This window comes from Stegostoma tigrinum, chromosome 12 (assembly GCF_030684315.1).
Source record: "Stegostoma tigrinum isolate sSteTig4 chromosome 12, sSteTig4.hap1, whole genome shotgun sequence".
NCBI lineage: Eukaryota > Metazoa > Chordata > Chondrichthyes > Orectolobiformes > Stegostomatidae > Stegostoma > Stegostoma tigrinum.
The window spans coordinates 19,919,269-19,943,418 of NC_081365.1; the positions used below are offsets into that span (position 1 = coordinate 19,919,269).

Here is a 24,150-nt window from a genome sequence, read left to right on the forward strand (position 1 = left end):
ATGTTCTGAATTAACAATAAAACAACAAACTTATCACATGGAAAATTCATTATTCATATTTTAATAGTGCTGTTGGCATTCAACTCATTGTTTAACATTTGCGTACAAGGGAATTGGAAAACCTGTTGAGAATGGGTATTAAACATATTCATGGTTCATACATACCCACCTTATAATTTTTGCGGTAACTAATTAAAACTCATGTACTAAATTACAAAAATGAAGTGTTCAGAAAGTCGTATGTAGATGAGATGGCTGTGGTGCCAGAAACAAAAGCCTTGCCTAGCTACTTATCCAGTGGGCAATTTCTATTGTAAGACCAATAATGACCTACCTGCTGCTTTTTTATGCTTATTGCAATGGCAAAGGATCCAGTAGTACTGGATTTTTCAGTACAGTAACCTAATTTATAGTATTAATCTGGATGGCAGTCATTTGAGTTTGAGAAATGAACACAAGTTATAAAAAGACGACCGTAGTGGCTGAGACTTAATTTACCATCTGAACTAGAACCAGCAACAGATTACCTCAGGAAAATATTTATTGGCTCTGTGTGCAACATAAAAAGAGCAAAGTAAACAACTAAACAAAGATCATCTTCTATCTGGAAACTAAGTTTACAAATAGGTTAAGTACATTGTTAACATATGGCAACTTCCACTTCACTAAAACTGTAGCCACAGAAATCATATGTAGTTATTAAATCTTTCTTTATTTTTGTGGTTACCTTCACATTATTGTAGTATTTACAATGTGCTTTATTCTATTTGGCAAATGTAAAGCAAATTATAAAATTAACATCCCTTTTTTTATCTTTTTACAGCTGTTATATAATTGCTTAAGTATAATCAGATGTTGTGGAAGGAAAAGTAAATTCCTATATGTTTTAATGAAAAGCAGCATACAGCATTTGAACAGTGCGTGCAACAGGCACATATAGTGCTATATATACCTTTATTAGAAATGGCGAAAATCACATACATGAATCTGTGAAACATACATAGTAACAAGCACCTTATTAGATTAAAAGGTTTCATTACTTAAAAATCTAGTCTGATTCTACCTGCCAGAAGTTAAATTACAAAATAGTAAAATTAAAAAACCATCTCACTCATCTTTCACTGGGGTTTTCAAATCTATATCCTAAAATCCTCAACGCTGTAAAACGCCTTAAAATTTTTTATGTACAAAATTTTAGATGCTAATGTTGATACAAAATGTACATTCCTAGAAAGTGTAAAATATTTGGAATGGGAACCAAATTCAATCTCCAACAGCAAATATTTAACAGTTCAAGAGACACTTTTTTCATAAGGGAACAAGTCACCACATAGTTGCACATCACTACATACGAGAAAAATTAACTCATTACTCCTGGAAAGACCTGTGAAAACCAGTGCGCACAATGAACACACCAGTGACATGAAGGACATTTTTAATATAAACTGTGGCTTAAGTTTAAGCAGTGTTTTTTTTAAGTATATAGAGCCCTGTAATAGAATATTCTGAACCTGAGACTAAAGGAGAAAAGAAACATGATAAACTGAAGGAATATTTATCATGTTCAAAATCACATCAAATTGTTCAGCAATTGTCCTTTGTGTACTCCGATATCTTTCCCTTCAAATAAAATTTAGCCTAAATTATCATTTAACAAAGTTTCGAATATAGTAACTTGTGCTAGTAAATTTTCTTTTGCTCAATTAAAGTAATTGGCAGATTAGATTTCAAAACTTAAAAATGACTGTAGCCTCTTAAGCAGTCTATGCAGTGACTAATAGCTTGCCAAAGTAAGACTTCTTTCATTGTAAACAAATTCTAGGATGTGTAGTATAATTTTGAGATGACTTCAACAGTGGCAATTTTTAAGCAAATTGTTAATACAATTTCAAATAATAGATTCATGGTCATTTCCACCTTCATAAGACTACATGTTGCACATATAAAGAAAACAGAGAAACTTTAGAGGGGGTCTAATTTGAAACTAGACTAATTCACACAGTGAATGGTTCAAAAGAATACAACTGATTGGAAACTAGATCGTGAGACCATGTTGAAAAGACTTTAGTACAAATTCAAAATACTGCAGAAGTTGAAAATATAAAATAAAACAAAATTACTTGAAAATTCTCAGCAAGGCAGCTAGGACCTGTAGAAAGAGTTGGCGCTTAAAGGGCAATGTGACAAATCACCAGCGTTCAAGGGCTGAAATGTCAATTTTTCTCAAAAGATGTGGCCTGATATGCTGAGCATTTTCAGCATCTAGTTTTCAATTACACGGTACAAAGATTTAATTTAGAAATGACCCTAATTCCACAGTAAAAATGGCTCAAGTTTCCTAACTCATTTCAACATGTTAGTTAAGAAGACACTGAGATGACGATTGTTCCAGTCTTTTCAGACAAGCAATGATTATTAAACTCAATTAAAATATTAAAAATTGCAAGAAATTGAAAATTTAATAAGTACAACAAAAATTTAGTCTTGCATCTTCACACTGTTTGTCTCTAAAACCCATCCAGCTGAACAAAACCTGAGTGGATGAGAAACTGGGTGAGAGTGCACACTCATGTGCATAGATGCAGAGTGCTGGTAATATACTTTCAAAATACTTAAATCAGATATCACTAGACTGGTTTGATTGGATGAAAAAACTTCCCAAAACATGAACTGGCTTTTTCTGTTTAAAATTTCTCTTCAAGGCTTAAAACAGTAAGCACCTTTTTGCAAAAATTCAAAAAGTTTGTTGCTTTAAAAATAGCTGGTACACTTCTATTTGAGATAAAACATGCAACAGTTTCACATATACATCAAAGAACATGTCTTAAAAATATTCAAGTAGTGAAAACTACAGTTATACATTTAGATTCATAAATATAAATTTATAGCATGAATGAAATAAGATTGTTCACTAGTTAGGAACTAAGTGTGGACAGTTGATTGGGTAACCACGTTCTTTTAAATATAGACTGAACATACATTTTTCTGTAATATTTACAACCGTAATCATCTCCAGTTATCTACAAAACATTACAGTGTTTTGCACAATTGCTTCATAATAGCAGTAATGGTCACATCAGCAAGTACATAACTGTAACCACAGATCAACACCAAATAAAATTTCTAACTATCAAGTTACTAGTTTCCAAGCTCCAGTGCATAGATATCATTTATGCTTTTGTTTTATACCCACTGAGGGGCTTTAGTAACCACCATATTTTTATATTGTATATTTATATTGTATTTTTATATTGTATACAATTCATTTCAAAGGCACAGTTTTACTCATCCCAGATTATTTTTACCCTGCAACTTTGTTGCAGTGCTTGCAGTCAAGTTATTTGGTCAATCAAATGAGACCTCCGTTTTGGGACAAAAATCAGAAATAGCACATTTAAGAGTAAGGTATATAATTTTAAAATGGCTTGAATTTTTCTAGGGAGAGGGTGTATTTAGCTTAACAAAGTTTTCCTCATTGAGAAATGATTAAGTTGCTAAGAGATTCAATAGATATCTTGTATACTCATGGAAATGTAAGCACCAGAGTACGTATGAAATTCAGCCCATCTTCTCATAATTCCTGTTTTTTCAAACTGTGGAATGAACTCATTTAAATACATCCCAATGAATCAGTCTCTAGCTCTTAACTTTCGCTATGTCACCTTCATACAGTGGTCCAATAATTCTCACCGCCTGGAAGAAATGGAAAACAAATTTACACTTAGTATATTGTCGTTCATAATAAACTATCCACACACTTAATTTCAATTTAAACAATGCAAGCACAGTGACGATTTTGTTTGTTCAACTTACATCTGGAAATTAATTTTATACAATCTCTATGTTTATTCAACTTCTAATAAACACAGCAAAGTTTTCACTACTTATTTATATTATAAATTATTAAAGACTGAGAAAAATTAGCCCATCGTTTTCATGTATTGAAATTATTTTCTTCCTTACTCTTAAATAAGAATCAATTTTAACTGTAACAAATTCCTTTCATGAAACATTTTAAAACATCCTTGGAAAGCAAGATTTCAAATTTCCACAGTGCTTAAATCATTTAGTTTGGAGGAAATTAGGCCACAATGAATTTTTGAAATAACAGCACCATCTACCAGTGATGCTTGGAAATACAAAGTTTCATTTGCACTTTTCCAATCACAAGGTAAATGGAACAGTTCATTCAACATGAAAATACAATTCTTCATCTCGGCTTAATTACAGTTCTGCAATTAGTTTCTCGGTATCAGGATGAAGTAAACCTTTGAATCATCCTCACACTTTTTAAACTTTCACTGTAGAGGAACATCAGTCTTGTGTTGCCAGGTAACTTCAGTCAGTGCAGGAGTTGAATCCATGCTGTTGGGATCAATCTGCATCACCAGACAACTAAGCTAACCAACCCCAAACACTAAGTAGAAGCTGTGCAGACAACTGATTAGGTAACCAGTGATAATGGGAACTGCAGATGCTGAAGAATCCAAGACAATAAAACAAGAGGCTGGATGAACACAGCAGGCCCAGCAGCATCTCAGGAGCACAAAAGTTGACGTTTCGGGCCTAGACCCTTTGGTCTAGGCCCGAAAAGTCAGCTTTTGTACTCCTGAGATGCTGCTGGGCCTGCTGTGTTCATCCAACCTCTCATTTTATTGATTAGGTAACCACATTCTTTTAAACATAGACCAAACACTCAGTTTCCCAAAATATTTTGCAATAATTATCTCCAATTCTCTACAAAACATTAGTGTTTTGTACTTTTGGCTCATTGTAGCAATAGTTACATCAGCAAGTACATGGTTGAAACCACTGAACACCACTAAATAATGTTCATATTTCAACAAATTTCTAGTTTTCAAACTCAGCACAGAATACAGTTGTACCTATGCAAAATTTTGATTTCCATCCCAGAGACGGGGTGTGGATGCAACCGTGGTTGAAGTGAGGAGAAGATTGTGTTTGGCAACAGAAAAGACAAACAGAGAAAGAATTTGTAACGACTCATGATTGTCTAGGTATTTGAGGCAATAGGACAGAACTGGTGGAAACACTATGTTGGGATGGAGGGAGTGTGGGCGGAGAAATGGGAGCTGAATCTAAAAAGATCAGCCCTGATCTTATTAAATGGCGGGGTACGCTCAAGGGGCCAGTTGGCCTATTTCTGCTCCTAGTTCTTATGTTCTTAATAAGAGAAGTTGAGTGTCAGGGGTCTGAGTAACGTGTAGTTTGGAGGTTTATGGGATCAGGTGATTAGTTATTTAGGAGATAGACTATGTACTTAGTTTCATCAGAACCCTCTAACTTCACAGATTTAATTTTTTTTGAGGGATGCCAAGTGCAGGGGGCTTGCCCAGCAGAATCTTCAACATCCCAGGAAATTTATTTGGAATCTAAGATGAGGATTATGCAGTCACCACGTGCAGCTCACATTTACACTAGGATAATGATTGCAACGGCTGCATAGCCATCAGAAAATCCAGTCTGACATGTTTGATAAACCTGAGCATTAATACTTTTTTTCTTGGAAACAACAAAATGTGCGGCTCTGATGTACCCATTACTGTACTCAACACCATGCTGCAACACATTTGGACTTGGAAGCATGGGTAAGAAAAAAATGTACAATTTCTTTACTAGTTAAAGTTTCAAGAATAACTTAAAAGTTTGCATCCATTGCAGAAGAATGAAGTATAATTTTCCTGAATAAGAAACACTTTTTATCCATTTATTCTGGAAACTAGAAGGAAAATGAACAGGAAGAAAATTGAGAAATAAGCCATGTGGTGGAAAACACTATGGGAAGCTGTAGCCAAAGAAGGGTACGAACAGAGGAATTGGATTGTGAAAAGTCAATTGTTAGAAAGTCACTCTCAGGAAGCTGTCAGCATTCCAGCTGGGCAGAAAAGGGAAACGCAGCTCTTGGATCTATAGTGTGAGCTGGATATATTCTCCAAAGGGGGAAAACCAGGAATTATTTGAAAAGGAATAGGTTGAAAAGCAACTCCAGAAAACCACATGGACAAGATTGTTGTGACCAGACAGAGAAGAATCTGAGAATGTGCCTTGCTGACCATAGTCATAAACATGGAAACTCAAAAGGTAAGAATCACTGACCTACTGTCTGTGAATAAAGAACAGTATATTATGGAATTGTGTAGCTACACAAGGTCTACATTTCTGTGAGGAGTGATGAGAATACAGTTGGGTTAGATAAGATATAACTCCTCTCCAGACCTCCAACTGTCCACCATCTACAAGTCAAGACAGGAATACGATGGAATATTCTCCACTTGCCTGGATGATTGCAGCTTCAACCACATTCAAGGTGGTCAACACCATTCTGCTTGATTGGCACCCCCTACTGCACACCTTAAACATTCACTTCCTCCATCAGAAACATAACAGTGACAGTATGCCATCTGTAAGACGTACTACAAAAACTCACAACTTTCTCCAAAGTATCTTCTAAACCCAAGACTTCTATCACATAGAAGGATAAGGACAGCAGATATATGGGAACACCTGCAAGTTCCTTCAGAGCACCTACCATCTTCAGTATAACCATTCCTTCAATGCTACCAGGTTAAAATTTTGGAACAGCAGAATGGGTGTATGAATCCTGCCTGGACTGGAGTTCTTTAAAGTGGCAGCACATCTTCATCTCATAGACAATAAACAATGGCCTAGCAAGTAACAGCCACACCCAGTGAATGAAAAAAAATGTATATCTTTGTCATATTGACCATTTAAAGCAAAATTTAGCTCTTATTCAAAGTATAATTTCCCTGTTAATTCACACATTTGTTCTGATTCATGTTAAAATTCCATCAACAGAAAATGAAATGTTTGCTATTCGTTCAGTTAGGGTCATTCAGTGAGTTTGGTTGTTTCAGTTTTTGGCTCCCCCATGGAAATCTTAACATAACCTAGTTCCCACGCACATGTAAACATATTTAACTAACTCGATTGAGTTTTATTGGATGAAGTAACAGCAAGGGGAGAGAGATGTAATGTAACAGTTACAGAAGATATGGACTTCTAATGACGTCTGATAAAGTGACATCTAAGAGATGCCAGCAAAGTCTAAGCCCATGGAATAAATGGAAAATTGGCAGCATGAATACAACCAGTGGCTGGAAACAGAGGATGGTAATAAAAGGTTATCTTTCAATCCGGAGTTAGGAAGAGCATCTTAGGGGTTAGTAATAGAAGCACTGCTTTTCTAAGTATACAATCAACGTACTGTAGAATCACGGATGTTAGCACAAATTCAAAATTTGGCACGTGACAAAAGGATTGTGACAGATTTCAAGTGGACATATGCCAATTAGTAGAACAGATGAACAAGTGGCAGATGAAGCTTAATGCAGCATACGGTTAAATTATATATTTTGGAAGGAAGAATGGACATTAAATGAAAAGAAAACTTGGGACATCTTTGATTGAAATCATTCAAATTATCAAACCCGATGGACTACCTCTCAGCAACCTGGTACTGGAAATGACAATGGCAATCTCCGCCCTGTTGACACTGCAAAGTCTTTTTTACAAACCTGTGAGGGACCAGTGCCAAAACATGTCTTATAAACAACTTAGCACAGACTGACAAGTCACACTAATGGAATCTTACCTTACAGACATTACTATCTCTTGGTGTGTCCAGTACAACTAGCAGGACAGATGAGCAGGGGTGACAGCACATTGATCACAGCAGGGTGTATCCAAGCAGTCATCAAGATCGTCTCCAGACTACATAGTTTCATAGCATAAAAGATAAATGTGGGCAAAGAATCTTCTTGCTGATTATCAAATATCACCATTCTGTTGCTCAGGACATGTTCTCCTCTGAGCTGACCAACTTTGGAGGAACAATGGAGGGTGGGAAAAGCACAGAATGTCAGGATAGTTGAGGGACCTCAAGATCCATTACCACAAGTGACACAATAGCATCACTACTAACTGAGCAGATCCAAAAGGACACTGTTGCTAGACTGAGTTTTATGGCAGATGAAGGAGGAACCAAGAAGGTGGAAAAACACTTGAGCCCCATCCTCCCCAGTCTACAGGCCACAGATGCATCTGTCCACGACAGCAATGATAGGAGTGACCATCACAGATCACATCAGTGACAATCTTCAGCTGCAAGTGCCAACTGGATCTCAAGCTTATCTGGAGGATCCCAGTATCACAAACACTCATCTTCAGCCAATTTGATTCACTCTATATGATATTAAGAACAATAAGAGAACATTCTAGAAATGCATTTTGCCAAACTTTTCCAGTACAGTTAGAGTACCGGCAACGACTTGACTAATGTGGAAAGTGCCCAGATACGTCCTCTGGACAAGCAGAGCAAATTAAATTCAGTTAATCTCCACCTCATCAGTCTGCTCTCAATTATCACTGAAGTGATAAAAAGAGGTCCATCAATACAGCTTCGCAGTAACATGCTCATTGACACTGTATGGGTTCCGGCAGCATCAGAGCTTCTTACCTTGTTACAGCATTGGTTCAAACATGGAGACAAAAACTGAATTCCAACTGTGAGGTGAAAGTGATTACCCTTGAAATGAAGGTTGCATTTGACAGAATGTGACATCGAGGGACCCTAGCAAAACTACTTAGCTTGCACAAAGGAGAATAGTTGTAGTTGTTAGAAATCAGTCTTCTCAACTCCAATGCATCTTTGTAGGACTTTCTCATGGTAGTGCACAAGGCCCAGCCATTTTCAACTGATTCATGAATGATCTTCTCCCTCTATCATTAGGACAGAAGTGGGCATGTTTGCTGGAGACTGCGAATTGTTCAGCATCATTTGCAGCTCCTCAAATATTTACACAGTGTCAGTCTAAATGCAGCAAGACCTGGACAGTACCCAGGATTTGGCTGGCAAATGGCAAGTAATATTCATGGCACATAAATACCAGACAATGGCCATCTCCAACTATGGAGTATCTCACCACTGACCCATAGTATTACCCTCACTGAATTCCCTGCTGTCAACATCGCTGGAGTTACCATAGGCTAGATATGGAACTGGGCTAATCATATAAATACTGTAGTTATAGCAAAGGTAAGAGGTCGGAATCGTGCTGAGTATCTTACCTCCTGAATCCCCAAAACCTATTCACCACAGCATTCATACCTCCCTGAAAGTGGAGTCAGAGGTAGACAGGATAGTGAAGGTGGGGTCCGGAATGCTTGCCTTTATGGGTCAGTGCAGTGAATATAGGAGTTGGGGCATCATGTTGCAGCTGTACAGGACATTGGCTAGGCCACTATCGGAATACTGCATGCAATTTTGGTCTCCCTACTAGAGGATATTGTAAAACCTGAAAGGATTCAGAAAGGATTTACAAGGATGTTGCCTGGGTTAGAATTATAAGGAGAGGCTGAATAGACTGGGGCTATTTTCCCTAGAGTTTTGGAGACTGAGGGGTGACCTTATAGAGTTTTATAAAATCATGAGGGGCATAGACAGGGTAAATAAGCAAGGTCTTTACTCCATGGTAGGGGAGTCCAAAACTAGAGGGCATAGGTTTAGGGTGAGGGGCAAAGATTTAAAAGGGAACTAAGGGCAACATTTTCACGCAGAAGGTGGTACGTGTATGGAATGAAGTGCCACAGGAAATGGTGGATGCTGGTACAATTATAACATCCAAAAGGCAACTGGATGGGTAAATGAATAGGAAGGGTTTAGAGGGATATGGGCCAAATGCTGGCAAATGGGACTGGACTTATTTTAGGATATCTAGTCAGCACGGACGATTTGGACTGAGGGGCCTGTTTCTATGCTGTATCTCTGAATGACTCTATGACCTTTTCCAAAGCATAATCAGGCGTGTGATGGAATACTTCTGACAGTATAGCTCCAACACAAGAAGCTCGACACCAGCTAGGACAGACCAGTCCACTTAATTGACACCAAATGCACAAGCATTCACTCCCTCCACCACTGAACCCAGTGGCAGCAGTGTGTATCATCCACAAGATGCACTGCAGAAATTTACCAAGGGTCTAAACCATCACTATCCAGAAGGAGAATGGCAGCACATAAATGGGAACATCACTACCTGTAAGTTTACATCATCATCACTGATTAACCACTCATCAACCTGACTTTGAAACATATCAACATTCTTTCAGAAATACTTCGTAAAAATTCTGAAACAACCTCCTTTTACTAAGGTTGTACTGATATGAAATGGACTGTATTTGACAAGTTCAAGGTGGGAGCCCACCACCATCTTCTCAAAGGCAACTAGGAACGGTCTATAAAAGGTGGCCCAGTCAACATATCCCAATGAATGAATACAAGGTGGTGAATAGGAAGGCAGTTTCAGGAGTTAAGATTTTGGCCCAGCAACAGTGAAGGTCCAAGTCAGAATATTGTATAGCTGAGATAGCAACTTGCGGGTAATGGCATTCACTTCTTTCTGATGCTCTGATCCATCAATGCCATCAAAAAAGCCTTCGTGAGTTACTGTAGTGCACAATGAAGATGGTACACACTGCTGTTATTGTGAGGTCAATGGGGTGTTAATCAAACAGGCTGTTTTCTTGTAGATGATGTCAAGTTTCTTCAGTGCTGTGGCAGCTGCAAACATGCAGTCTAAACAAAAGAAGTACACTGTCACACTCATGGTGTCTGCCTTACAGAAGGAAGGCTAGTTTTGAGAAGAGGGATACAGAATTATCTATTGCTGAATTTCCAGCCTCTGAACTATTTTTGTCTCGGTACTTAGATGGTTGCTCAAGTTCAGTTTCTGAGCAAAGGTAAGCCTAAAGACATTGACAGTGGGTAAGTTCAGCAATGGTGATGTCGCTGATTGAGAAGAGATGAAGTTTAGATTCTGTAATTTGGAGAGAGCCAGTGCTTGGTACTTCTTACAGCATAAATGTTACTTCCCCTCATCACCCTAAGTTTGAGTTGTTGCCTGGGTCTTGCTTCAGTATTGAAAAGTCACAAATGGAGCTGAAAATTGTACAATCAGTGCACACCCTCTCTTCTGACCTAATGATGGATGGAATGTTACTGATGAAGCAACTGAAGATAACTGGGCACACGAAATGGCCATAACTAACTGAAGACTTTGTTCTTCAACAACCATTACAATTTTTCTTTGTAAGATAATAAAGTGTGAAGCTGGATGAACACAGCAGGACAAGCAGCATCTCAGGAGCACAAAAGCTGACATTTCGGGCCTAGATCCTTCATCAGAGAGGGGGATGGGGTGAGGGTTCTGGAATAAATAGGGAGAGAGGGGGAGGCGGACCGAAGATGGAGAGAAAAGAAGATAGGTGGAGAGGAGAGTATATGTCGGGAGGTAGGGAGGGGATAGGTCAGTCCAGGGAAGACGGACAGGTCAAGGAGGTGGGATGAGGTTAGTAGGTAGGAAATAGAGGTGCGGCTTGGGGTGGGAGGAAGGGATGGGTGAGAGGAAGAACAGGTTAGGGAGGCAGAGACAGACTGGACTGGTTTTGGGATGCAGTGGAGATTTTGAAGCTTGTGAAGTCCACATTGATACCATTGGGCTGCAGGCCCAACGCTTCTTCCTGTCCTGCAGGCCCGACCAGTCCCCCTCCACCGACACCCTCATCCACCTAGCCGAACTCGTCCTCACCCTCAACAACTTCTCTTTTGACTCCTCCCACTTCCTACAGACTAAGGGGGTGGCCATGGGCACCCGCATGGGCCCCAGCTATGCCTGCCTCTTTGTAGGTTACGTGGAACAGTCCCTCTTCCGCACCTACACAGGCCCCAAACCCCACCTCTTCCTCCATTACATTGATGACTGTATTAGCGCTGCCTCTTGCTCCCCAGAGGAGCTCGAACAGTTCACCCACTTCACCAACACCTTCCACCCCAACCTTCAGTTCACCTGGGCCATCTCCAGCACATCCCTCACCTTCCTGGACTTCTCAGTCTCCAGCTCAAGCAACCAGCTTGTAACTGATGTCCACTGCAAGCTCACCGACTCCCACAGCTACCTAGAAGACACCTCCTCCCATCCACCCTCCTGCAAAAATTCCATCCCCTATTGCCAATTCCTCCGCCTCCACCGCATCTGCTCCCTCGATGAGGCATTCCACTCCCGCACATCCCAAATGTCCAAGTTCTTCAAGGACCGCAACTTTCCCCCCACAGTGGTCGAAAACGCTCTTGACCGCGTCTCCCACATATCCCGCAACACATCCCTCAACCCTGCCCCCGCCACAACGACCCAAAGAGGATCCCCCTCGTTCTCACACACCACTCCACCAACCTCCGGATACAACGCATCATCCTCCGACACTTCTGCCATCGACAAACCGACCCCACCACCCAAGATATTTTTCCATCCCCACCCTTGTCTGCTTTCCGGAGAGACCACTCTGTCCGTGACTCCCTTGTTTGCTCCACACTGCCCTCCATCCCCACCACACCCGGCACCTTCCCCTGCAACCACAGGAAATGCTACGCTTGCCCCCACACCTCCTCCCTCACCCCTATCCCACGCCCCAAGATGACTTTCCATATTAAGCAGAGGTTCACCTGCACATCTGCCAATGTGGTATACTGTATCCATTGTACCCGGTGTGGCTTCCTCTACATTGGGGAAACCAAGCGGAGGCTTGGCGACTGCTTTGCAGAACATCTCCGCTCGGTTCGCAATAAACAAGTGCACCTCCTAGTCGCGAACCATTTCAACTCGCCCTCCCATTCCTTAGATGACATGGGCCTCCTGCAGTGCTACAATGATGCCACCCGAAGGTTACAGGAACAGCAACTCATATTCCGCTTGGGAACCCTGCAGCCCAATGGTATCAATGTGGACTTCACAAGCTTCAAAATCTCCCCTTCCCCCACTGCATCCCAAAACCAGCCCAGTTCGTCCCCTCCCCCCACTGCACCACATAACCAGCCCAGCTCTTCCCCTCCCCCCACTGCATCCCAAAACCAGCCCAGCCTGTCTCTGCCTCCCTAACCTGTTCTTCTTCTAATCCATCCTTTCCTCCCACCCCAAGCCGCACCTCTATTTCCTACCTACTAACCTCATCCCACCTCCTTGACCTGTCCGTCTTCCCTGGACTGACCTATCCCCTCCCTACCTCCCCACATATACTCTCCTCTCCACCTATCTTCTTTTCTCTCCATCTTTGGTCCGCCTCCCCCTCTCTCCCTATTTATTCCAGAACCCTCACCCCAGCCCCCTCTCTGATGAAGGGTCTAGGCCCGAAACGTCAGCTTTTGTGCTCCTGAGATGCTGCTTGGCCTGCTGTTTTCATCCAGCTTCACACTTTATTATCTTGGATTCTCCAGCATCTGCAGTTCCCATTATCACCATTTTCCTTTGTGCTAGGTTTGACTCCAGCTAGCAGGGACTATTCTATTTATTTCCAATGATTTAAGTTTTGCTTGCGCTGCACAATATCAACAACAGTCGCTTACAACTCGCCTCTGAAAGTCAGTCCTTTTACTGATGTTTGGATCAAGCTTACAAAGAATTAAGTGGCCTGGCAAAACCCAAACTGAGCATCAGTGAGCACATTATTGTGGAAGTGCTGCTTGACATCACTGTCACTGACCTCCTTCATCAAGGTGTGAAGGTGCTGGTGTTGGACAAAGTCAGAAGTCACATGACACCATGGTGTAGTCTAACAAGTTTATTTGAAATCGCAAGCTTTCAGAGTGTTACTCCTTCATCAGGTGAAGACATTTGTGTTTTCAAAAAACCTATTGCACTATAACCTGGTGTTGTGTTACTTCTGATTGTTTCATCACTGCTCATGATTAACAGAAGGCTGGTTGAGAAGTAATTGGCTGGGTTGGATTCGTCCTACTTTTTGGACAGGACCTACTTGGGCATTTGTCCTCATTGCCAGTTAGAAGCTTGTGTATAGCTATGCTGGAACAAAATGGCTCGTGTTGCATCTAGTTCTAGAGCACTATTACCAGGGTTTTATCAGGGCCCATACCTTGTACAGTATCTAACGACCATGTGGAATAAGCGGACGTGGCTGGAAACTAGCATCTTTGATTCTGAAGACTTCAGGAGGAGATCAAGATGGATCACCTGCTCTCCTCTTCTGTCTGAAGTTGGTAACAAATTAACCTTAGTTTTTGCAATTACATGCTAAGCTTCACCTCAACCAAGGGCCGGTATATTTTCAAGTTCTTCCCCTCCCATTGGTTGTTTAATTGTCTGTCGTTTACAACTGTGCTCAAATCTCAGTTACTGGTTGTGCATTACTTACCCTTTGTATATCGCATGCTGCAAGCTCTTCTGTTACTCTTAAATGAACTACTCTGGGTCTGGTAGTAGTAGAAATTGACAAACTGCTCCGAAAAATCAAGTATTAGGGGATTGAAAATCATGAGATGGTGAACCAATAGTAGCATGAGGAAGAACTGTTTCATGTAGTAGTTAGAATTTGGAAAGTACTCCCGGATAGGATGGTGGAGGCAGAAGTCCACTGTACTTTTAAAAAGGTAATTTGATAAGCATTAAGTTTGCTGGGCTACAAGGAAAGGGCAGGGAGGATGGCCTGGCTCATTTGGATCTGGCACGTGTACAAGAGTCAAACAGGTTTTTGTGCTGCAAGCATTCTATAAATCTAATTTTTTTTGTTCAAACAAAGAGGTAGTGTTCTGGGGGCTGTCTTTATTACAGGCAGATAATAGAAAATACTGAGCATGTCAGAAAAACATGAGGTAGAAAGCCTTGTAATTCCATATTATACATTTACACAATGGTACTACCCTTTTGTGGACGAAGGTCATTGTGATTTCATCACATTCTGCAACTATAGCCAGGGAAATAGCGAGCAGTATTAGCAAGAGCACTTACTTGGCATGAAATGACTTTGATTTCTTTGATTCTGTCATACATTGTCTACATCTGTACAGCTTCTCATTGTGACAGCGAAGATGAACTTGGACGTTCTTCTGGCGAAAGAACGATTTATCACACAACTAAAAACAAACATTTTCCATAGGTTACCCTTTCAGAAATTTGTTGGAGAAATAGAAAAAAAACAAGACTTATGCTCAGATGTGACTTAAGACAATCAGGCCCACTGGTGCACAGTAAATGACAAAGGTCAAGTCTATTACATAGGTATCTGATATAACAAACAACAATGAAATACAATTTGATTCAGCGCATGGAAAGCAGTGTGATAGAACTATATCAATTTGAATGAACTGGGTATTCATCTGATTAGAAAAATTAGTGACACTTGTATGATGTAAGAATTAAAGGCAAACTAAACTTTAAAGAAACAAACAAATGAAGATACAACTGCATGTTAAAAAAATGGTCTACAACTTTTTATAAAAAGAGCATTTGTATTAATTCTATTTTGACCATTGTTTTATTTGTTCTAATACTCTAAATATCAGCTTAAAATTACAAAGCCATCCCATCTATTAAGTAATCATTACATTAGCACAATTGCATTCTTTAAAAAGTTGTCTGCATTCACTTACATCATTGTCCTGTTCTTATTTCCAAAACCTCCAATTTTTGAATAAACTTCTGAACTATTTTTAAATTATACTGGGAACAACATTGAAATTGAGTCCCACAGGTCAAGTTTCCCTTCTCCCTTGGCTGCTTTAAATGGAAGAGTATTTGTGTTATACCATAGTGAACTGTTGCAATAAATTATGGCTAAATTTTAATGCATTTCAGATAAGTGTGAGGTCCGTCAAGTTTTTTTTTGGGGGCGGATTCAGGCACAACTAGATTTCTCACCATATTTTATCAAGTACAGCTCATGAACTACCTATCCCATCCCTCCAGCCCAATTCTATCTTACCACATGCTGTTCCCTGAATAACTTGTTCCTCAGCATGTCGTTCCTGGCCCCCGACACCTCATTTTCACCATGGGCCCTGGCCCCCAACACCTCATCTTCACCATGGACGTCCAGTCCCTATACACCTGTATTCCACATGCAGATGGCCTCAAGGCCCTCCGCTTCTTCCTGTCCCGCAGGCCCGACCAGTCCCCCTCCACCGACACCCTCATCCGCCTAGCTGAACTCGTCCTCACCCTCAACAACTTCTCTTTCGATTCCTCCCACTTCCTACAGACTAAGGGGGTGGCCACGGGCACCCGCATGGGCCCCAGCTATGCCTGCCTCTTTGTAGGTTACGTGGAACAGTCCCTCTACCGCACCTACACAGGCCCCAAACCCCACCTCTTCCTCCATTACATTGATGGCTGTATTGGCGCCGCCTCTTGCTCTCCAGAGGAACTCCAACAGTTCATCCACTTCACCAACACCTTCCACCCCAACCTTCAGTTCACCTGGGCCATCTCCAGCACATCCCTCACCTTCCTGGACCTCTCGGTCTCCATCTCAGGCAACTAGCTTGTAACTGATGTCCACTGCAAGCTCACCGATTCCCACAGCTACCTAGAATACACCTCCTCCCACCCACCCTCCTGCAAAAATTCCATCCCCTATTGCCAATTCCACCGCATCTGCTCCCACGATGAGGCATTCCACTCCCGCACATCCCAGGTGTCCAAGTTCTTCAAGAACCGCAACTTTCCCCCCACAGTGGTCAAGAACGCCCTTGACCACGTCTCCCGCAACACATCCCTCACACCCCGCCCCCACCACAACCACCCAAAGAGGATCCCCCTCGTTCTCACACACCACCCCACCAACCTCCGGATACAACGCATCATCCTCCGACACTTCCGCCACCTACAATCCGACCCCACCACCAAAGACATTTTTCCATCCCCATCCGTGTCTGCTTTCCGGAGAGACCACTCTCTCCGTGACTCCCTTGTTCACTCCACACTGCCCTCCAACCCCACCACACCCGGCACCTACCCCTGCAACCTCAGGAAATGCTACACTTGCCCCCACGCCTCCTCCCTCACCCCTATCCCACGCCCCAAGATGACTTTCCACATTAAGCAGAGGTTCACCTGCACATCTGCCAATGTGGTATACTGCATCCACTGTACCCGGTGTGGCCTCCTCTACATTGGGGAAACCAAGCGGAGGCTTGGGAACCGCTTTGCAGAACACCTCCGCTCGGTTCGCAATAAACAACTGCACCTCCCAGTTGCAAACCATTTCCACTCCCCCTCCCATTCTTTAGATGACATGTCCATCATGGGCCTCCTGCAGTGCCACAATGATGCCACCCGAAGGTTGCAGGAACAGCAACTCATATTCTGCTTGGGAACCCTGCAGTCCAATGGTATCAATGTGGACTTCACCAGCTTCAAAATCTCACCTTCCCCCACCGCATCCCAAAACCAGCCCAGTTCGTCCCCTCCCCCCACTGCACCACACAACCAGAACAGCTCTTCCCCTCCACCCACTGCATCCCAAAAACAGCCTCCCTAACCTGTTCTTCCTCTCACCCATCCCTTCCTCCCACCCCAAGCCACACCTCCATCTCCGACCTACTAACCTCATCCCACCTCCTTGACCTGTCCGTCTTCCCTGGACTGACCTATCCCCTCCCTACCTCCCCACCTATACTCTCCTCTCCACCTGTCTTCTTTTCTCTCCATCTTCGGTCCGCCTCCCCCTCACCCCATCCCCCTATCTGATGAAGGGTCTGGGCCCGAAATGTCAGCTTTTGTGCTCCTGAGATGCTGCTGGGCCTGCTGTGTTCATCCAGCCTCACATTTCATCATCCTCAGCATGTATCTGTGAAAAGGCCAGCATTCTTTGTGCCTGAGTCATCTTTAAATGGCCATTATGCAGCCAGTCAAGAACCAGTGTTTAGCTGCCCTGCACAGTGCCTCACATTTGTCTGACATAGTAGGAAGGTGCCCAGCATTGCAGATTGGGAAAATGGGTTGATGCAAACCATCAGTGGCGGCCACAACACCAGGCCATGCCAGCTTGATCTGCTGCTGCCACTCAGGTTAGAGCAGTCTTAACCATCTGGAAGAATGTCAGCATTGTAGGAAGGTGGTCAACACCTTTCATCATCCACTAGCATAAATGTTGCCATCTTCTCATCAATACTTTCTTTTAAATCTATTCATGCAACGTGGGCAATGTTAGCTATGCCAGCATTTATTGCCTATCCCTTGCTACTCTTGAGAAGATGGTGGTGAGCTGTCATTTTGAACAACTGCAATCCATTTGGCATATGTAAATCCACAATGCCATTAGGAAATGATATATTTTTGAGTCTGGATGCTGAGCGGTTTAGAGGATATTTGCAGGTGGCAGTGTTTCCATACATATGGATGATAGTAGCTATGGGTTTGGGAGGTCACATCTTAGCAGGTGAATTCCTGCAATTAGTCTTGTGGAAGGACTGAATACTTGTGAGTGCGGTGTCAATTAAATGGGCTGCTTTGTTATGAACAGTGTTAAGCTCAAATACTGTTGGAGTTGCACTCATCCTGGTAAGTGGGGAATATTCCATCACATTGCTCACTTATGGCTTGTAAATGGGGTTGCTCCTAGATGGTGGAGGGGCTTTGGGGAGTCAGGGAGTGAGTTACTTGCTGCAAGACAGCCTCTGACCTGCTCTTATTCCATAGTATTTATATGGCTAGTCTAGTTCAGCTTCCAGTGAACGATCATCCAAGATGTTGTTAGTGTGGAATTCGATGGTGGTAATGAAACTGAACTGAGGAATTGCTAATGGTGCGGAACATCTCCATTCTGGACCTTATGACATAGGGAAGCTCAGTGATTGAAGCAGCTGAAGATGGTTGGGCCGAGGACACTACCCTGAAGAACTTTTGCAGGGATGTCCTGAAGCTTAGATGACTACCCTTTGACCGCCACAACCATTTTCTTTTGTGTCAGATATCACTCCAATCAGCAGAGTGTTTACCCCAAATCTATTTGACTCTGGATTTGGTAGAACTCTTCAATACCACACTTGGTCAAATGTGATTCTGATGCTAAGGGCAATCACCCTCACCTCACCTGCTACTGTACCAACCTCCCAAAGTTCATGTTCGATCATTCATACTGCAACATCTTCTCTCACTCATTCCAATTACCTTAACCATGATAACATTAATTGTGTATGCTCTCTGCACTGCTTAGTCACTTGCCAAGGCACTTTCCAGCTGCATCAAAAGTAATAGCTGCTTCATCCTCTATAATATCTCTCTCTCATTGCAGGAAGTAAACAGTCTAAAATAGAGCAGGCAGATGCAAGATGAGTGATTAGCTGCATGACATTTGGCTCCTCACCACTTACGTGCAGCAGATCTTGACTGCGAGTGTTCCAAGTGGCTAACTGACCATGCCCAAGCTCCTGGACTAGTATCAAAGACTGTCCTCCACTTACTGTGCCTGGACATGTCTGCTGGCAAACATGACAAGCTTACTGCCTATGTGCCTGTGCTAAAAGGCAAAGCAAGACAAATGTATAAAACAAAGAACTGTGATGCCGGCATTCCAAAGCAAAAACAAAGTATTCGATAAATTTAGTAAAGTTGGCAGCATCTGGAGAGAGAGAAAAAGGTAATGTTTCAAGCCCAGTGACCCATTGTCAGAACTGGGTTTTTTTTTGTATTTACACAGATGATGGGAGCAAGTTGCACAAATGAAGACAGAGTCTGGGGATAGAGAAAAAAAGAGAAAGAAGCAGCAGACAAACTGATTGCTGATAATAAGCCAGAAGAGAAATGAGTGCTAAATGCAAGCTAACGTGAAGTGTTAAAGTTGAAACTGCAGACTATGCTAAGAGCAACCCATCTAAGAGTATTGTAGGTCAATCTACAGTATGTGGACTACAACAGTTCAAGTACAGACACCAGGGTTGGACTGGGGATAGATAGTCAGAAGTCACACGACACCAAGTTACAGATTAACAGGTTTACTTAAAACCACAAGAGTCTTCATCTGAAGGAGCAGCACTCCAAAAGCTTGATTTTATAGTCCAACAGGTTTATTTAATCTGGTGTTGTGAGACTTCTGACCTTGTTCAAGAAGGCAGCTTACCGCCACCTTCTCAAGAGCAACTGGGGACAAGCAACAGCTACTGGGCAGCCAACAACGCCAACTCCTATGAATGAATAAACAAAATAGAACATGACTCTGAGGTGTGGGGGTGGGTAACGAACATACAGCAAGGTGTTTATGTCCTGGAACTGTTTAGCTCAATGTTGAGTCCTGAGGTGTATAAGTTACCAAAGCTGAAGACAAGGTAAATGCCTCCAGCTTGCACTGACCTTTAGTGGAACACTGCAGCTGGCCCAAAACAGAAAATTGGCAAAGGAACAGAATGAAGCATTCAAATGGCAGGCAGCTGGAAGCTGGGGGTCATTTTTCTGCACCAAGCAAAGGTATTCTGCAAAGCGATCACCCAGACTAGGTTTTGTCTCCCCATTATAGAGGGAACCACATTGTGAACAGTGAACATATTAGACTAGGCTGAGAGTGCATGTAAATCATTGCTTAATCTGGAAGGTGTTTCTGGGCCTGGGATAGTAAGGAGGGAGGTGGTAAAAGGGCATGTACTACACCTTTTGCAACTGCATGGGAATGTGGCAACAAGTGGTGTTAGGTGGTGCTGAAGTGGGGGAGTGGATCAGGGTGTCCTGGATGGAACAGTCCCTGCAGAATGCTGACAAGGGAGGCAACGTGAATGAGATTCCGGTGGTGGCATCAGAGTAGAGGTGGCAGAAATGGTAGCTTATCATCCTTTGGATGTGGAGGCTACCAGGGTGGAAAGCGAGAACTAGGGACCCTATCATCGTTTTGGAAGGGATGAGGGCACAAATGCAGGAAGTGGATCGGCCACTCAGTTCTGTCAACAACAGTAGCAGGGAATTCGAGGTTGAGGAAAAAGGTAGACATATCTGAGGACCCTCGTTGAAGGTGACATCATCAGAAAAAAGTGATGGAGAAACTTGGAGACTGGAATGGAGTCTTTACAGGAAGCAAGGTGTGAGGATATACAGTCAAGGGAACGGTGGAAATTGATGGGTTTTGTAAACGATGTCAGAATGCCAAACGATGCCAATCCCCATAAATGGAAACAGACATGTCAAGGAAGGGAAGGGCAGAGTCACAGGGAGACCAGAGGTGAGAGAAAGATAAAAATTGAAAGCAGAATTGATAATTTTTTTTCTCCAACTTCAGACGAGAGGGATACCATTGATGTACTGGAGAAAGAACTGTTAGTCGGGACCCAAGTCAGATTATAACAAAGAATGTTCCACACGCTCCACAAGAGACAGACGAAACTAGGACTCGTGGGTACTCTCAGCCACATTTTTGACCTGAAGGAAGTGACAGGGATCAAAGGAGTTGTTGTTCAAAGTGATGAAGAGCTCAACCAGGCAGAGAAAGGTTGTGAACTCAAAGGTTTAAGGCCTTTTTTTCAAATAAGCATTTAGACCTTCCTGATGGGAGATGGATGCATAGGGGCATTGCACATCCATGGTGGAGAGGCAGCAGTTGGTGTCAATAAACTGGATTTCTTGAAACCAATGCACTTCTGATGAAATGATGCTGGATTCAATGTTAACCTTGTTTTCTTCTCTCCAGATGCTGCCACACCTTTCCAGTTTTTCCAGCATTTTCTATTTTTGTTTCAGAAGTAACATCAGTTTAGAATCTCTGGTTGAGGGGCAAAATACACAAAGACAACACAGGGATGCTATGAGCATCGAGTTAAGACCAGAGTGAATGAATGCTGCAACATAAAATGAAATCAAATAGTGATGCAGCATGGTACAGTCCAAGAAGTGGGTGCGTTTCCTTGACAGCACAGTAACCTTGCCTGCAAGGTTTACAAAGACAGTTGCTACAGCAGCCCATAAACATCAGTGAAGTACAATAGCATCCTATAAATGGATCAGAGGTGTGCCATGGGGGCTCCAAGAGGCTCAGTATCTGTTGGATGTCAATGTCTGTGTATTAGATTGATGCACGGCTAATGCCTACAGAACACACTCAGTGTCCAACGGTGATGCACTTTGGAACAAGCAGCAAGGTTAAGTCACCAGATACCCATTCTGATTTCCACGTTGAGGTTTCTTGATATCTTGCTTGTTTGGTGCATTTCTTAAGATAGGAAGCTGACTATTAAATGAGGTGAGTTGGACCATAAACAAAGCATTTATCAAGCCATACTCTCCCTTGTTAACTTTTGAGTGACCAGCAAGAAACTCCCTGGCTCTTGAAAGCAAAGATAGCGCAAGATGCTCTTTCTGGACTTCTCACCGGAGTCAGCCACAAATTTCACTACTGCCCACGTTGCTCAGTCCCTTATAACGTTCTACCCTTTGCCCCGGCTATAATGCAGATTTCTGTGGAAACCACATCACTTTATAAAACGGGGAGATAGTGGCATATTGGTAACATCACTGATCTAGTAATCCATAAATTTATGCTCATGTTCTGAGGACAGGTGTTTGAATCATGGCTGAATAAAATCTAGAATGAAAAATGAATGGTGACCACTTAACTAATGTTCACGTCATTAAAAACCTATCTGTCCTACTAATGTCATTTAGGGACAGAAACCTGCTGTCCTTACCTGGTCTGGTCTACATATGACTCTAAACACAACGGTAATGTGGGGACCTTTAAGTGACTATGGGAAACTAGCGATGAGTAATAAATAATGCAACGGTGACTTAGCCAGTGACACCAACGTCCCAAAAAAAAAGGAGTCAGGGTTTGATACAGTTGGTTAAAGTCCTGCAACAGAAAAACATCAAGATAATCCAATTAATGACTTCAGAGTAGCCGAGCAAAGGAGGATATATAATGGAAGTGTTAATACAATCAAAAATTTTCCTGAGGCTTCCTTTCTTGCATACAGGAGGAACTCCTGCAATGCAAATACTCCCATGTGCTCCACCCTTATAAAGCAAAGATTTTTACTAATTACATTTATGCAAATGCAGACAACAGTTTCTGTACTTACCAGACACTGCCAGTTCTTCCCCTTAATGTGTTTCATTCTGTGCACAAACAACGAGTCACAGTTTATAAATGTTGTGCTACATTCATGGCAGGTATGGGATTGTGAAACTTTGGTCTTTTTAACTTTTCCTCCAGTTACTGATTTTCTTCTTGCTGTTAGTTTTAATGATGCACTAATTTTTGGTTGTATTTTCTTCAGTATTTGTGCAGCTCCCCGCAAATTCTAAAGAAGATATATAAAGCCGTGGCATTATACGTGATTGTATGGGCTTATTTTCCTCATTATCTTAAAGTGCATACCCATTCAATGTGCTGTGTTACAAGATTCAGCATTTCATTATGTGTAGCACCTCACGATGAAACTAAAGACATAAATAAATTGTAGAGTCACAGTCATGCAGCAGAGAAACAAACCTCTTGGTCCAAATTGTCCATGCTGACCAGGATTCCTAAACTGAAGAATTCCCGTTTGCCTGCGTTTGGCCTATATCCCTCTAAACCGTTCCTATCCATGCAGCTGTCCAAATGTCTTTTTAAATATTACAACTGTACCTGTTCCACCATTTTCTCTATCAGCTCATTCCACACATGAACCCCCCCTCGGGTCCCGCTTAAAGCTTTCCCCTCTCACTTCGAACCTATGCCCCCTAATTTTGGACTCCCCATGGGGAAAAAGGCCTTGGCTATTAACCTTATTAACGAACCTCATGATTTTATAAACCTCTAAGATCACTCCTCAGCCTCCCACACTATACAGAAAGAAGTCCCAATCTATCCAACATCACCTTACAACTCAAAACTTGTAAATCACTTTTGTACCCATACAAGTTTAATAACATATTTCCTATAGCAGGTTGACCACAACTGTACTCAGTATTCCAAATGTGGCCTTACCAATGTCTTGTACAGCTGTAAAATGATGTCCCAATTTCTATACTTAAATGTTCTGACCTATGAAAGCAAGAGTGCCAAATGCTTTTTTCACCACCCCATACATGTGATCCCCCTCTCAAGGAACTACCTGCACCTAGACCTCTGTTTGGCCACACTCCCAAATGCCCGACCATTAACTGCATAATTTCTGCCCTGGTTTGTGATATGAAAATGCAACACGTTGCACTTATCTAAATTAAATGCCACCCGCCATTCTTCAGCTCACACCTAGTGATCAAAATACCACTGTACTCTTAGATAACCTTCTTCACTGTTCACTATTTTGTTATCATTTACAAGCTTAGTAACCATCCGCCCTTTATTCTCATCCAAACT

General features: G+C 42.1%; 1 protein-coding gene across 1 annotated transcript in view; it reads right to left on the bottom strand.

The window, feature by feature from the left end:
• Window positions 1–246: 246 nt before the first annotated feature.
• Window positions 247–24,150, bottom strand: part of si:dkey-229b18.3 (uncharacterized) — a 42,885-nt gene continuing 18,981 nt past the window's right edge. Inside the window, exons 5-7 of the mRNA XM_059650169.1 lie at window positions 22,883–23,104; window positions 14,835–14,959; window positions 247–3,693 (exon numbers count right to left, since the gene is read on the bottom strand). Coding sequence (XP_059506152.1) covers window positions 3,687–3,693; window positions 14,835–14,959; window positions 22,883–23,104 — 354 coding nt within the window. The 3' untranslated portion in view covers window positions 247–3,686. The remainder of the gene's footprint in view (window positions 3,694–14,834; window positions 14,960–22,882; window positions 23,105–24,150) is intronic.